Source organism: Doryrhamphus excisus, linkage group LG7 (assembly GCF_037039965.1).
Source record: "Doryrhamphus excisus strain RoL-2023G ecotype Guam linkage group LG7, RoL_Dexc_Guam_v1.1, whole genome shotgun sequence".
Taxonomy (NCBI): Eukaryota; Metazoa; Chordata; class Actinopteri; order Syngnathiformes; family Syngnathidae; genus Doryrhamphus; species Doryrhamphus excisus.
Genome location: NC_136363.1, coordinates 9,629,581 through 9,647,201, shown reverse-complemented (window position 1 = coordinate 9,647,201; position 17,621 = coordinate 9,629,581). Strand labels below are relative to the sequence as shown.

Below are 17,621 nucleotides of genomic sequence, written 5' to 3'. Positions count from 1 at the left end.
ACTCAGCAACCCTCCGACCATGGAAACCCTACACTGTTATCTTTTTGTGAATGGCATGCTCCCTGTAGTCCATATTAGTGGACTAGCCTTAATCTCGCAGAGCGTTAGCTCATCGACCAAACAGGTTCTACTTTAAACCCCACAAGAGCTTCTCGCCATTACGTAACAGGCTTGAACATTGTCCAGGTACTGAATGAAATTGGACATAGCCAATTCTCGCACCGCCGAAAGCACATAAAGCACAGATAAAGCCCTTTTGTACAACTTGATTCCATAATTACCGAGATTGTTTTTTAATTATACAGGCTTGTTAATTGCGTTGCACGTACTTAATCACTGGGAAGGAAATAAACAATTTTGTTGCATTATCACAAATCTCTGTGAATATTCTTCTCGTCTATTAACGTAATTGTGACGTCAGAGGCGAACGTCGCCGATGCGCATTGACAATGAAGTTGACTTTGGACAGACACATAACCGGAACACTGGTGAATTACACTTGAAAATAAAATAACTGGTAGCCAGAACGCGTTCATTTTGATGTTTGATTGTTTTTTTTCTATGGATTTTAAACTAACAGCCGAAATCAAGAGAATCATTTAGTTTAGAAAATCAAACGTAAGGGTTTTAAGTAGTCTAACGAGTTACAAGACCGTGCTTTTATTATTTTGAAGGCTACAACGCGAGGTAGCTTCCTGTCGAAGTGCTAACCACATCCGCTGCTTGACGAGACCGAAAGAAGGGACGAAGGCGAGAGAGAAACGTTGACAATTTCCACGGAGACTATTTGCTGTTCATCGCCGTCTGGTTCTACCTCAGTCGCTTCCAATTGTTACGCAAACGTTTATCAGGTCTCAACGTCGTCGAAACCCGCAGTTTGAGCGGCTCAAACCCGTGCGGCCTTGCAGTCTGGTTAAAGGGAAACCGAAGAAGACTAGCGGCCGCTTCCTTCTCTTCGTCTCTGGTTGGTAAGTCAGTGGTGCATGCAGGCAAGATTGCTTCCGTGGGGCTCTGTGGTCAGTTGTGGCAACTTAGCCTGAACCGGCTAGATTTAAAGCGTCGACGAGGTAATTTTGCGGCGCTTTTTTTTTATTCGGTTGTTGCTAAGCTATCGCTCAAAGGCTTGATCCATACTAGCTACCATTATCGCCGTGGACGGAGGCTGGAGATGGAGGCTGGGGGAGACCCATATGGCCACCGTTAGCAAGCAAATCCTAACAATGGTTTGTTTACGTCTTGCTATTATTGACGACGGAACTGTGTGGGAGCTATATACTTCATTTAAATGCACTATTTTAACTTAAAATAGTATAACATGAGCCAAGATAATATATTCCTGTCATAGTGATGTACTGTGTCTTTAAAGAAAAATATGTGTATTAGGGATGGTCAGTAAGCTAAAAGCATACATGTTTGTGTTTATTACAACCCAGGTAATAACACAATTGTTGGTAGTATTAGTTCTTCCTTGGTAGTTGAATAGAACCAGATCTGTAGCAATAATACTGATGACAGGTGTTCATATTGACAGTTGACAGCGCCTTGCAGCATGCTATGTCACAATAGAAATCATCTATTCATGTGACTTTTGGATTTGGCGCCGCCGCGCTTATTAACTGGAAGAGTCCATGGTGTCCTGGTACTTGAATATTCAGACGTGATTATGGGCAGTGGTGACAAGGTGCTGTGATTGAGAAAGTTAACATAATCATATCAATTCTACCTTAAACCCCCTCATTAAGTTTGATTATGTAACTGATTTATAGTACGGCATTATTGATTCGCTTATCTTGTGTGATGGGATATGATATAGTAGTTTCTGTCATTAATGCTGCTTCAAGTCCTTGACCTCGTGTGTGTGTGTGCGCGCGCTTGCCCACGCAGAACACACACCTTGAAAAATCAACATGCTCCTTAATGCCTTACACAACTTCACCTCCATGTGAGTTTTGTGCAAAAACATCAAACTGACAGCTGCTGTATTGATTTAAGTGGCCACTCACACACACACACACACACACACACACACACACACACACACACACACACACACCACCTCATTAGGTAATATGGACGTCAAGAGGAGATTTGGACGGGTTTACACCTATCGCATGCAACCTGCCGTGTGTCTTTATAGTAAATTACGCAAATAGGTACACACGCACAAAAGAAAGAGGGGTATTTATGCAGGAAATAATAGTCAGTTCCAATGTCAAACTGTTTCCTTTGTAACTATAAAGGCGCTTATTAGTAATGGATAACTTAAAGATATAAGTTTAAGTTTCTTTTTTGGTTAAGTTTATGTGTAGTTTGTGCACACTTGGAAGTAAGAACGACTCAAAAGATTTGACAAGCTGATTTGCTAACCAAGTATGGTGACATCACTACAATTAACAAGACAAAAATTAGCGGCAGCTCAGAGGAACAAACCTTGGCTCCAAGCGGTTTGCTAGCCAACCAAAGATGGTGTCTTCAACAATGATAAAAGGGCTAGTCGGCTAGCGTGATCATTTCCATGATGAAATCGCATATTGCTCATCTATGGTAAAATGTTTTTGCACTTTTCAAACGCCACGCTGATTGGAACAAGCCCCGGGCGTCGGAGCGATGCTGGTCATCACGGAATGTTTGCAGAGCATTCGGGCAAATGTCTTCCTCTGAAACAGACGTGCCACACGATCTACGCCATGTTTGTTTACAAGTACGACACAGAAAAGGAGCGACTCTCTTTATATGGCCAAGCTGCAGGTGGGCGTTTATCACGGCGATGTAGTTCAACAGAAAGGTGTGCTCCCTGGCAACGGTTATTTGGTGTCCTGTTGTACCTGTGACTTCAGGTGAGGGTGGGGGCACACCTAGGTGTGGATCAGCTTGCAGGAATGTTCCGGGCCTGTACCGTGCATGTCTGTCGTCTCCTATGTAGGCTTGGCATGCAGGTCGACTCGTGGAAGAGGAATGTCTCCTCCTCCTGCTGCCTCCAGGCGTTATTACGCTATCGAGGCCTATGAAGTTGGAAGTATGTTGTCAGACATGACGCCTTACCGGATGATTTAGCGCTGACATCCTTTTAGGGTAGTGTTTAAGTCATACTTTCAATGTAACGATTCTCATTCACTAAACACTACAGCAATGCGGATTCACAACTGCTTTATTGGTTAGAACATAACTTAGGTGATTTACTAATAATGACAACGTTAAGTCATGAAAAATGTGTTTTATTTGTATCATTTTGCCTCTAAGAAGTTATTGTTTGCATGCTATATGATTGTGCTCACATGCCTAATTCGATGTGCAGTACATTAGCATGTTAAATTGCCTTATTTTTGCATTTTGGCACATAGTCGTGAATGTTGACTGCAAAATCAGAGTGGCTTGAATGATCTGATCTGAAGGCCAATATAATATCGGGACATTAAAAGCTAGCATGCAAGCACCACAATGTTTAATTAAGGCCACACAAGAGGACACGGGATATCTATATAAAGCTTTATGCAATATCCAATAATATCGAGCAAGTCATTTGTAATAATTGTGCAGCAAAAGCTTTTTGCATGTTCCAAAAAAAACAGGAAATCTCTGTAAATGTGCCGAAAATGGATTGTGCCACCGCAGAACACGTCTGGATGTCAACTACAGCTCCCTAGACACCTACTAATCAGCTTTGATCGAGTGTTTTAGTGAAGGATTCTTACAGGAATGCTGTCCGCTGGTGATTAATGTATGGTTTTACCCTACAGAGCACGCCAAGATGGGACTAAAGTGAGGCTTTTTGCATCCACATCCTCTTGGAAGCAACCTCAGCCTCTCTCCGACACACCTCAGCTGACTTTGCGTACAAAGATGGACGTCTGACAGGGGGGGGGGAGACAAGAAGGTGACACAAGACAACTCCTCCACCCCCCGGCCAGCGCCCGCCAGCGGCCATGTCGGGCCTCAAACGTCACCATGACGGGAAGATCGCCGGGTTGTATGACCTGGACAAGACGCTGGGGCGTGGACACTTTGCCGTGGTCAAACTGGCCCGGCATGTCTTCACTGGAGAAAAGGTGAGCTATTTTTCTATTCATGGTTTGTTTTCTGTCTGCCGCCATTATCCTCTTGGATAACTGAAATAAACATTCCCCTCCATTGTTGTTGGTTGGTAGCATATCTTACCATAACGGATGCGTTCAATGTGGCCTGTTCCACCGCATGTTGCTCTATCCAGTAGCGTCCATTCCAATTACATACACGCATCATGGCCAGTACAGGAAACCCTCCATTGATACTGTATAAAGATGTACAGTTTGGGGCATCATTTTTTAGCATTGCTGTTGGCAGAAGTTGGAAGTGCCAAAAATACTGAGCCCTATCATACTTTATATTGCATTTGATAATATAGCTTAATTAGAAAAACAGTCACAATTTTACCAGAATAAACAAAAACTTTTTTTAAAGACGTAACATTATGAGAAATAAACAAAAGAAGAATTTTTAGGCAATTTTTAGGATTTTTTTTTAAAAGAAAGAGCTCTAGTTTGGGAATAAAGTCATAATTCATTCATTCATTTTCTACCGCTTTTTCCTCACGAGGGTTGCAGGGGATGCTGGAGCCTATCCCAGCTGTCTTTGGGCGAGAGGCGGGGTACACCCTGGACTGGTGGCCAGCCAATCACAGGGCACATATAGACAAACAACCATTCACACTCACATTCATACCTATGGACAATTTGGAGTCGCCAATTAACCTAGCATGTTTTTGGAATGTGAGAGGAAACCGGAGTACCCGGAGAAAACCCACGCATGCACGGGGAGAGCATGCAAACTCCACACAGAGATGGTCGAGGGTGGGATTGAACTCGGGTCTCCTAGCTGTGAGGTCTGCGCGCTAACCACTCAACCGCTGTGCCACCGTAAAGTCATAATTATGAGAAGAAATTTACAACAAAACAGTTTAGTTGGAAAATAAAATAAAATAAAATAAAAAAAGCAGAAATGGGGGCAAAAACAGCGGCCATTTTACAAAAATAAAGGCAAAATACTAAAATGAAAAAAGGCTGAATTGATTGAGGAAAAAGAGCAATGTATGAGAATAAATTGCTGGTGTATTATGGGAAAAAATAATGCAGTTTTGGTTGCATTTCATCTATATCACTACTAACTTCTTAACATCACACCGCTGCTCCACAGTATCGTACTCCAGAGTCCCCACTTTACTGAAGTAGTCCCTCAGAATCTTTTCCCTGTGGCCGTCAGCCCCATGCTGATGGGTAAAACGCAGGAGGTGCACACATCACTTCCTAATTTTTCCCGCCCCTCCCTCATCCCCAGGTGGCGGTGAAGGTGATCGATAAGACTAAGCTGGACCCGGTGGCGCGGGGCCACCTTTTCCAGGAGGTTCGTTGCATGAAGCTGGTGCAGCACCCCAACGTGGTGCGCCTTTACGAGGTCATCGACACGGCCACCAAGCTCTACCTCATCCTGGAACTGGGCGACGGCGGGGACATGTACGACTGCATCATGAAGCACGAAGGAGGCCTCAGTGAGGAGGTGAGTTGGACCGTGTGTTCACTCCTGAAGAATCCTGGATGCGTTCATATGGCAAGAGGGGGGGGGGCTTCGACATTGTTCATGTGACTATGACAACAAAGTTTGTTTGCCTGTGAGCAGTGTTGTGCAAAAATTGCATAACCGTTTACCACAAAATGATGTGGAGGGCTGGGCTACGGGCCAAGGAAGAACTCATTAGAGTTTGTAGTCCTGATGAAACACATCCTGCACCCTGAGTGGGTGTCTGATGGTTTTATCTCGCTATTTGATTGTTTTGTTGACTTAATTCGTTTCCATGTCTTGTGAGACGGTGGCACATGGACCAAGGAAATTGATTAATAAATCTCTTAAATCAATTAGTTTTATTTATTTTCTCGTTTTAGTATTAATCACTAAAGAAACATCTATGGTGTTCGGGTCAATTTTGACCCATATATATTAATGTCAAGAAAAAGTGATTGTTTTCAGCAACAGAACTTTAGTATAAACTGAAATCAAGAAGCAGAACAGGTCCAGATCTTGCTTCACTGTACGGAATGTCTGGACATTGTTTTTCTGCTGGTGTACTGGAAAAGTTGTCAAAATGAGAATCCCCTGAAGCTTACATGATGAGAAGAGGAGCTGGTTGTCATTGTGTTGGCTAATTGTACACTTTTGATTTCAGTTGTGGCTCAAAATATTGCTTTATAGTCATATTATTATTGGTCGGTGCCGACCCTAACACAAGAGGAGGGTTAAAAAAAAAATTGACCTGACTCTAAGACAACCCTTGTTTTTGGGAAAATATTTGAGAAAAGTTTTATTATCTAAAAAAAACTTTAATAATTGTAATTATGTGTGAAATAAGAAAAGAGAGAGTAGTTGCCATCGCACCTCTGCTGTTGGTAGCCAAGTCCTGCACTCCATTTGGCCCCAATGGCGTCCAGACACGATTAATCACCAACTTCCTGTGTCTCCTTCCAAGGTGTCCAAGTGTTACTTCGCCCAGATCGTGCACGCCATCTCCTACTGTCACCGCCTGCACGTGGTGCACAGGGACCTGAAGCCAGAGAATGTGGTGTTCTTTGAGAAGCAGGGCGTCGTCAAGCTCACCGACTTCGGCTTCAGCAACAGATTTCAGCCCGGGAAGAAACTCAACACATCTTGCGGCTCGCTGGCTTACTCCGCACCCGAGATCCTGCTCGGGGATGAATACGACGCGCCGGCTGTCGGTAAGATGGAATTAAATAAACCCTGTCAGCCTGTCAGTTAGGGCCCTGTGACATAAATAAACATTGTTTCTCACAATGACACCATTTCATTCACATTATCTCAATTTCGTTGGGCCGACAATAGGCATTTTATAGTGGCACACCCTGTACTGTGCCATATAGCAGCTGTATTACCTACACATTGATACCCCGCTCTGCTGATATGACCTCCTGATAGCTACACACACACACACACACACACACACACAATGTGGCCATCAAATAAGAGCTGCAGTGTGTCTGCAGGTCCCCACACTGGCACCTTTATCAGCGTGCTGATAAGGGGATGTGTTGCTCAAAGTTCATATTGCATGTCAGATGCCGGAGGACACCAGCACTATGTTTGTATATTTTCACTTAGTCATTTAACAATATGTCACACTCACTCAATTAAAGACGTGGACGTATGAAGGACCGTAATGCAATTGTTCCTCGACACTTATGCATGATAAACATCATATTTAATAAAATAAATCAATAAAAAGACACAGAAATAATCCACAAAGTCAGAACCCATGGCACACTCGCTCAATTCAAGATGTGGACGTATGAAGGACCGTAATGCAATTGTTCCTAGACACTTATGCATGATAAACATCATCTTGGAATGCGATTGCTCCTCGTCCTTTATACTTCTAGGCTGTTGCTATTGAAGAAAATGGACAAACAGAAAACCGTTATTTTGTGCAAATGGGCATCCCCCCTAAAAAATCTCCAGGGTGGAATAATGACATCCTGTTATTGGACCATGTCAGCTGGACATGAGGTCACATGACCCATTGTATCCGCTGTTATTTTGAGCACTCGCTTAGCGCTTCTTTTATTCTTGGGGGTGTTTTAACCCATGGGGGTCCTAAGTGTGGCCTGGGGGCCCGTTTTTTTTTATTTTTTATTATTGGCCCTCTTCACATCATAAAGATAGAATTGATACATTAGTAATGAGATACATTATTACATAATACAGCCATTTGCTTAGTTTAGTAAATATCGTACATCAAAGCGGCTCCCCGGCAACCTTCAGTTTTGGAAGAAGTTTGGACACCCCCGCTTTGAGGTAACCAGTCGCCAAGGTAGCCGTGGGGCGCCACATGGCCACACGCCTCTCTGTAACAAAGATAACAAGACTCTCCTGGCTTTTTGTTGGCCCTGTTTGGGGGTTTGATGCTCCTCTAAAGAGCCAAAAATACAACAAGGATTGAAAATTGAAGGACAATAAAACCGCATTATGGCTGCACGTCTTTAAGAATGTGAGGAGATGAGGATTAATGGGTAGCGTGAAAAGCGTCCGCCTCCTTCTGTTGATTTTATGCAGTATGTCAGCTTCCACCCCTTTTTTTTTTTTGCATCCTGCAAATGTGGAGTTAAATATAGACTTCTTTTTCCGCCCCGGCAAGCACAAGCGCACTGATACAAGAAGCATTAACATACCTAATCGACAGCATATTAACAGCACATGCATAATTCAGGAAATACGTGGGCCCGTATACCGACATTGGAGAGCCATATCATGTTACAATGCAATACCACAACTAACAATCTAAATAAGAGGGGCAACATTTTAGAAACATCTTTCAGCTACTGCTTGAACAATGCCTTCCGCCATCTGGTTTTGTAAATAAAGTTATTAAGGAAGGAAGTTGAACACACCGCTGACGCAAGCGGTGAGGGAGACGGTTGCTAGGAGACGTGGGCCGGAGGTAAGATGGCAATGGGGACTGCAGCTGCTTTGAGTGAGACGCTTGACAGGAAGCAACACAATGCATTTATCCCGTCTTCATGTTTGGATGACTATCACGGTGTGCTGACAGTACACTTTGCTCCTTTTAATCATGACCTTATCATGACCTTATCTGGAAAGTAGGAGCAGGATTACCACAACACTACTCAACTTACTGCTGGTACACTTTGTGGAGGCCTCCATTTGGGGCTTGTATTCCCCTTGAAGGGCTAATTCAGATTTTTTGGCTTTGAATATTTATTATTTATTTTATGTGGAAAAAATATGAGGTAGATATTCATTCATTCATTTTCTACCGCTTATCCTCACAAGGGTCGCGGGGGTGCTGGAGCCTATCCCAGCTGTCTTCAGGCGAGAGGCGGGGTACACCCTGGGCTGGTGACCAGCCAATCACAGGGCACATATAGACAAACAACCATTCACACTTATTTTGTATTAATTTTTTTTAATAAAAAAAATCTCTGACAAATTTCATTTAATAGGGCAAAAGCAGGCTAATAAGCATGATGACAGTAATAATAATATCATTTTAGGGGGCTGAATCCCCCTAAAATGTTCTTAAGTCTCCTAAATAATTTTATATTTATTTTGTATTCATTTTTTTTTACAAAAAAAAAATCTCAATAAGCAGGCTAGTACTAGCCTACTACTACTACTACTACTACTAGTAGTAGTAGTAGTAGTAATAATCAGAAGAAGAATGATGATGATAGTAATAATAATAGGCTAATTAATAATACATATAATAATGATTATTATATAATATATAACAACCATTCACACTCACATTCATACCTATGGACAATTTGGAGTGGCCAATTAACCTAGCATGTTTTTGGAATGTGGGAGGAAACCGGAGTACCCGGAGAAAACCCACGCATGCACGGGGAGAACATGCAAACTCCACACAGAGATGGCCGAGGGTGGAATTAAACTCGGGTCTCTTAGCTGTGAGGTCTGCGCACTAACCACTCAAACGCCGTTCAGCATATATATCGTATATTGATATTCAACCTAAAAATATTGGGATATGAGTTCTGGTCCATATCGCCCACCCCTTCTTATCACTGCGCGTCCATTGTTGTGTGCGCGTTCCCCAGCGGGTGAAGACGGCTGCAACTGTGATATAAAGTCATGTCTTATCGATGTTGTGTTGCCAGAATACCACATACAATTGGAATTTCAGTGTTCTGTGTATGCTCTTTTATTTACCTTGCATGCTTTTCCACTGTATGGTGATGAATTCAAGTCAGTCAGCAAAAAGGAGAGTGGATCCTAACACAAGCAAGTAGTTTTTCAGTATACTAGAACCTTAAGTGGACCTTAGAGGAGGAGGTGTGGACAGTATTTTAGATCTTTGTCTAAGTGCAGTGTAAATAAATCACACTGAAAAGCCCACAGTGGCAAAGATGCGTGAAGATACATAAAGAAGAGCCTGAAATAGCACATCTTCTAAAGCAGCGTTGATCAATATTTCATATTAACAAAAGTCATGGAGAATTGTTCCGCTTGCTCATCAGATTTCAGTTCCATCTATCCATAGCAATATGTAATACATGTCATTTTACTTCCACTAAACAGAAATATGAAGGACCCAGACCTGTATGGTGAGGTTATGGTTACATTGCACCTTTATCCAGATTCTCATCAAAATCGACTTGCTGTTTCTTTGTGGTACGTGTCACCCCTCTACAGAGTTTAATGATTTTGGCGTAATCACGGACGTCATTAGGTTCTGAGGACGGGGGGGGGGGGGGCTTAGCCCCCTGGAGATGCACAGGATATGAATGAATGTAGTAGACATTCAAAAAAAATCCAAAAAACAAATAAGGAACAAGAAGCGGGATATAACTTTCCTACTTTTGGACAGATTTAGTAAAGATACTCAATTGTTTTAGGCCATCATTAAATTTACACAAGTACACACATTCTAAAAACCGCTGCTCAAGCTCTGCAACCATTCTGTCCAGTGGACAGTGATCAATTATATAATAATCATTATTATATTATTAATTAGCCTATTAATATTACTATCATCATTATTCTTCTGATTATTACTACTAGTAGTAGTAGTAGTCGTAGTAGTAGTAGTAGTAGTAGTAGTAGTAGTAGGCTAGTACTAGCCTGCTTATTGGCTTGCTTATTAGCCTGCTTTTGCCCTATTATATGAAATTTCTCAGAGATTTTTTTTTGGTAAAAAAAAAATGAATACAAAATAAATATAAAATTATTTAGGGGGCTTAAAAACATTTTAGGGGGATTCAGCCCCCTAAAATGATATTATTATTACTATCATCATGCTTATTAGCCTGCTTTTGCTCTATTATATGAAATTTGTCAGAGATTTTTTTTTTGTAAAAAAAAAAAAATTAACACAAAATAAATTAAAAAATATAAAATTATTTACGGGGCTTAAGAACATTTTAGGGGGATTCAGACCCCTAAAAAAATATTAATTATTATGACTATCATCATGCTTATTAGCCTGCTTTTGCCCTATTATATGAAATTTGTCAGAGATTTTTTTTGTTAAAAAAATGAATACAAAATAAATTTTAAGAACATTTTAGTTGGATTCAGCCCCCTAAAATGATATTAGTTATTATTACTATCCTCATTATTCTTCTGATTATTAGTAGTAGGCTAGTATTAGAGAAAAACAACAACAACAAATTATTTAGGCTGATGCCCCCCCAAAATAGGCCTATTGACGCCACTGGACGTAATCCGTCTATGTAAAAAAAGCAATCCAACCTTTGAATGAGCCATCTTGGCCTTTCGTGTCCTGCATGTGTCAGGCAGCGTTAATCCAACCTGCAAGCGTCTTTTCCAATCACAGACACGTTGGGGGGGTAGAATGTGTGTCAGTGGACCGTCAGGCTGACAAAAGCCCTCACAGCAGAAGTTGCTCTTTTTTTTCTTAAGAGAAGCCTTGCATGAAATTAGCACTTGTATGACGCTCTGCTGAAATGCACTCGTTAACCCAGTTTCCAGTTATTGCACATATTGGGTAAGTGGGGGTTGCAGGGCCGGGAGCATCCTCAGTCAGCTTGCGTATTTTTATGACCTCCACTCTGGTAGAATATGGGTCATGCTACATTTGAACCGAAAAGGTTTGGTTTTTTGTATATCTAGGTCAGTAAGCAGAAACGGGGAATAAGACATGTTTGATGATGCGTATTTGATGGAAAAAATCACTTTCTCTGCTGGATATCATTGAAACTATTTTCCCCAGTGCATGTGAACTAGAACAGCCAATAAGTGAAAGGAGGTGCCTGTTTCCATACCTGTATTCCGACCCTCACCTGAATTTTGTAGATTTTTGCATTGCACCTGTGCCACTCCTGCACAAAATAGACTACAAATAATTTCAAAAGGAACAACTCTTGTTTGAGTCGGGCACTTGGCGGATAGAATAGTGGACAATGGAGTGCTTTGTGTCTATTACATATAGTCTCGGGCTGCACGGTGTATGAGTGGTTAGCACGCAGGCCTCACAGCTAGGAGACCCGAGTTCAATTCCACCCTCGGCTATCTCTGTGTGGAGTTTGCATGTTCTCCCCGTGCATGCGTGGGTTTTCTCCGGGTACTCCGGTTTCCTCCCACATTCCAAAACCATGCTAGGTTAATTGGCGACTCCAAATTGTCCATAGGTATGAATGTGAGTGTGAATGGTTGTTTGTCTATATGTACCCTGTGATTGGCTGGCCACCAGTCCAGGGTGTACCCCGATTCTCACCCCAAAGACAGCTGGGATAGGCTCTAGCACCCTCCGACCCTTGTGAGGATAAGCAGTAGAAAATGAATGAATATATAGTCTTGTTCTGTTTATGAGGTGACACACACAAAAATGTCACATTTCTAGCGCCACCCATTTTGGTCCCCAAGTGCTCTGTGTTATGCTTTCTGTTACGGGGAATTACACCTCCCTTGTCACCGCCTCTGCAGATATCTGGAGCCTGGGCGTCATCCTCTTCATGCTGGTGTGCGGTCAGCCGCCCTTCCAGGAGGCCAACGACAGTGAGACGCTCACTATGATCATGGACTGCAAATACACAGTGCCGCCACACATCTCCGGCGCATGCAGGGAGTAAGTGGCTGACACGCACACGCGCTCACGCAGATGGACGGGACGCTCGGCAGGTGCTGCATATTTCATGTTGGCGGATGTGTGAAGACGAGAGAGCTGCAAGGCTTCTTCTCTCTTCCCCCGCTCGCGTTCTCTCGGATGCACGGATGCGGTGTTAACTTCAACGTGGCGCCCTTTTTTTAACGTTATGAACAAGACTTTAAATATGTATTTAAATACTTTTGGCATTTTTCTAAACTGTAACAAAACTGTCACAAAAATTTTCTAAATAAGTAATTTAGCTGAACCACACTTCAATTTATAATACATAATTTTACTGCGTAGAATTAGTTTCCATTTGAAACCAAATGTTTAAAAATTGGATGACTAAATTGGATTTTCAATATATTTTTTAAAGAATTATGTTTATCATAATTATAATAAAAAAATACTAAATAATTGTTAAATAATGAATAACAAATATTTATAACAATTCTATATTTTTATGATTTAAAATAATTGTGATTATTCATTTTTTTCATTATTTTTGCACATAAGGAAAATAATTCTTACGACAAAATATGGCATCCATAATTGTCGTCAGCACTTTTGCTTAAATTGTGTTATAGTTAATTAATAAACATAATTATTAACATTAATAAACAAGTCTAAATTAATTATATTAGTGTTCTGCTTATGAATTTTGCTGCTCTACATTATAGATATTATACATACTTACAGTACATACATTATAGAACTTATAGAAGTCCATTTTAAGACCAAATATCATCCTGTCTTGTTTTCGTGTTGCCAATGAAGCTACTTCCTGTATATGTTAGGCATTCATCATCTCGTCACGCATCTTGTCGTGGCTAATCTTCCAATATAATAATTCCAACCCCCCCCCCCCCCATTAGTCTCATCGGCCACATGCTGCAGCGGGACCCCAAGAAGCGAGCGACTCTGGAGCAGATCGAGAGCCACGAGTGGCTTCAAGGCATCGACCCGTCCCCGGCCACCAAGCTGTCCACGCCGCTGGTCTCCCACCGCAGCTTGTTGGAAGAAGAGCACGGCTCTATCATCCAGCGTATGGTGCTGGGGGGCATCGCGGACAGGGATGCCATAACTGAGTATGTACCGTAAATCACATTTCCATCCCTTTCGCTTGGACAGGACTGATTAATGACTTTTTGGTATGTGTTGTCATCAGGGCTCTGGAGTCAAACCAGTACAACCACATCACGGCGACGTACTTCCTGCTGGCTGAGAGGATGCTGAGAGAGCGGCAGGAGAAGGAGCAACACAGCCAGACCCGATCGCCCAGCCCCAGCAAGGCTCAGTTCAGGTACTGGACCACTTGTGGCCCTGAAAGAACGCAATGTCAAAAACACTCCCCCCTTCAGTCTAGACGTTGTCTCCTCATCGCCAACAGATGAACTCGACAGCACAGGCACAGATGGCCACTTTTATTTTAAAAAAACAGCACAAAGTCTAAATTCGTCTACAAGATGGCGACATCTTGAATATAAAACACTAAAGTATAAAATGTAATAGTATGTCCTAGTTAGCGTCTACTAGCTGTTGCTAAACGGTTAGCTGAGGAATGCTTGTCTATTTTTGATTGTGTAGGAATCCACATTTTTATTTGTAGCTTGGCTTAACATGCCAACGCATGACCGCTGTTGCATTCCAACCTCTCACAGGCAGTCCTGGCCCACCAGAGTGGACGTCCACCAGGATGTCAGCGACGGCTTGGGCGGACCAGCTATCTCACACCCAGGGGGGCCTCAATCCCCCGCTCGCAGTGCTGAGAGCCTCCACAAAGGCCCCCGGCCCAAAACGGCCCTCCTGGATCTCAGTCAGAGGCAGGACAACCACACGGCAACGCCAAGCCAGCAGAACCAGGACAAGGGTCTCCGGCCTCTCTCCAAGCACCACTCCAACCCTCTCAGACTGGCCTCTCTGAACTCAGGTGGGACCCGCAGTCCCAGCCTTTTCAGCGTGGAGGAGGATGAGGAAGAAGAGGGGGAGGACAGATGTTTGTCCCCCTCTGGTCCTCCCGCGCAAGTGGTGCTTCGGTGCAAAGCCACCTCCTCGTCCCGTAACCGCTTAACTTCTCGGATGAGCGCTCCCGTTCTCAATCAGATCCATGAGGAGGAGAAAGGGGAGGATGATGAAGAGGAAGAAGAGGAGTTAAAAGGGCTTGGCCTGACCAAACCCAGCCTCAGCCTCAATCTGAACTCTCGAGTCCCATCGCCCTCGGCGCTCTCGCCTAAAACTGTCAACTCTGTGGCGCCCGTCGCCACCTTGACCCCGGGCTCGGAGACCAGTGACGACAACACGGAGAGTCAGCACTTATCGGACGCTGCGGTTCTACACGCGGACGGGGAGAGTAACGAGGATGGTGAGAAAAGGGGGGCAGGCCAGGATAGTCCCTCTAACTGCGCCAGTCCCGGCTCAGGTTCTGGCCAAGGGAAAGGCTCGGCGAAAAGTTCCACTGGTCTGGTGGAAAGTCTCAAGCTGATGAGTTTGTGCCTCAGCTCCCAGTTCCACAACCTGACAGGCAGTGCCGGGGGAGGGACGCCCGGAAACGGTGCGGGCGGCCTCGGCGGGGACCCTCAGGAACGCCCCGTGTGGAGGATGTGTGTGGGCGGCTCCACCGGCAGCCTGGATAAAGTCTCACTTCTGGGGGGGCCGTCGCCCCGGGGGAATCTCTACCAGCAGCCGCCCCCTTTAGGGGATGCGCTGGCGGACCCGCTGCTGGAGGGCTCCTGCTCGGGGACGCTGATGCTGGGGGAGCTGGATCTGGCCCGGGAGAACCACAGGAACATGAAGAACCGAGCCCTGCAGATGCCTCTGAGTGACAAGACTCTGTCGGTCAACATCCACCGCAGCCCAAAGGAGGGGCTGCTGTGTACCCCCACCCCTCACAGCTGCTGCCAGGTCATCTAAGGGGGCGCCGCTCACAACACTCCCCGTGCTCACCAGACATGAGGGCGCACAGGTTGACACTTTTTGTAAAGGTGGCGGACGGCAACCTTGCACATTTACAGATACTTGGGCCTGTTTAAGTGCTGTAACGGATACACACGTTCAAAATATATCTACACAACGTGCACATCGCTCACTGTAACAGCCCAACAGTTGTCATCTCTCGTTACATTTTGTTGCACTGTGCTGGTATTTAAGACTTTTAAATTATTTTTAACCGTTTTTCTATTATTTTTGACTGAATTACATTCATGACTTCATGCAACCCTTAAGAGATCCTGAAAAAAGATTGCATATTTGACCTGAATGACAAAAAAATGTCTGCTTCCCAAAAAAACTGCTCTAAAATCAGCTATTAATATTTGCTTACACTTGAAAAAATATGTCATTAAATATATAGTACAGGTCATATATGATATTATATTTTTGAAGTTTTTAAGAGTCTTATTCACATTACCACTTTTTTCAAGTGGTAATGTCCTCTCGCCCCCAAAAACTGATATATTAAAAGTTTTTTAGTCAATATTGTAAACAAAAAAAACGATTTCAGACCAAAAAATACATATATTTTGGGAGATTTGGAGGACAGGCATCTTTCTGCATGATTTGAATGGGGAAAGAATAGCACCATCTGGTGGATAAAAATGGAAAGGCAGAAATCTACATAACAGATTGCTTGTTGGGATTTTTCTTTCATTTGCATTTTCAATGAGACATTTTGTCGTGAGGATCAAATGTGTCACCTTTTGTGTTGCATTGAAATGTTTGAAAATGAATATCCTGTACCAAATTCCTCTTATATTTATTCAGCTCAAACAAAATGCCCCCCGGGATCTCTTAAGGGTGAAATGGGGAGGAATTGAAGAGAGGTGCACAGTATTTTGTAGTTCCATCTCTTTTATTTTTATATGTGTCCACCTTGGAAGGGGTAAAAAAAAAAAAAAAAAACTTAACGCACATGTTAACCAAACAAAGAAGTGTGCATACTTAATGTACATATGTGAATAAGACTCTTCATCTAGTGTTGACGTATCGCAGTAGAAAGCTGAAAAAAAACTAGATCCGTTCTTTTTCTGTTCATGCTGGATAAGGTTTTGTTGCACCCACAACTTGAAGTGACTCGACTGGAAGAAAAAAAAAACATGACACGTGTGCGCACGTGCACACACAGACATACACAAAATGGCAGCTCTTATGTTTAACATTGAAAAAGGGAAACTCCTGGGTGAACCTGCAGGTACGGGAATGACGGTAGCCGCTGTTGTAGCGTTATTCCATAAAGGAGGTCGTCTTCACCCCCCCCCCCATCGCCGCCTCCAGCCCGCGACTCCCGCCTTCCCCGTCAAGCATCGCTGTGTGTAAATTGGACGTGTGACTCACCCCTCGTGGAATATATACATATATATATAAATATATATCTCTAACAGTGCATGTGTTTTTTGCTGTAGCAACCTTATTCGCACCCACGGAGGTCAACCCACCCGCAGTCTACGATCTACTACCTGAGGAACAACCGGTCACTTTATACTGTAGCCACACAGCAATACCAGCGACTGCAAAATGTACTACAATAATGGATGTGCCATACGACCTGTCTTGAGCATATTGTACTGTATGTATATGATAGAGATATATTAGAATAAACTGATGTGAATGAAGCCTGAATTCATCGTTTAGATTTATTTTACATGATTTTCGCAGTGACTCTCAACTGGTGGGTCAATGCGTAGGGGGAAAAAATGACCCGATGTTCCGATTATAGCAGCATGCTAACAATAAGGAAGCTCAAATTGCTATTCAGTAATAATGCTAGTGCTAAAGCTAACAAAGAAATGCTAACAATAAGACAATGTAAAAATAATTATGCTTAGCCACAGTTACAAGGCTGTTACATAGTCAAAAACGGAATTAAAAAGCTTACTGCTTGGACATGATAGTGTTGTAAAGCAAAGCAGCAATATATAAATATATAAATAGTCACGCTAACTCGAGGGGGACTACGTTAGCATGATTTCGCCTGTAAAGCGCCTTCCTAGCAATGACT

General features: G+C 43.1%; 1 protein-coding gene across 1 annotated transcript; it reads left to right on the top strand.

Annotated features, from left to right (window-relative positions):
- Nucleotides 1–715: 715 nt before the first annotated feature.
- On the top strand, nucleotides 716–17,235 carry snrka (SNF related kinase a). Its single transcript, XM_058047373.2, has 8 exons — nucleotides 716–968; nucleotides 3,738–4,046; nucleotides 5,311–5,529; nucleotides 6,494–6,740; nucleotides 12,466–12,607; nucleotides 13,504–13,716; nucleotides 13,797–13,931; nucleotides 14,290–17,235. Exons 2-8 carry the CDS (start codon nucleotides 3,924–3,926, stop codon nucleotides 15,536–15,538), a joined length of 2,328 nt encoding a protein of 775 aa, XP_057903356.2. The 5' UTR covers nucleotides 716–968; nucleotides 3,738–3,923; the 3' UTR covers nucleotides 15,539–17,235.
- Nucleotides 17,236–17,621: the final 386 nt, after the last annotated feature.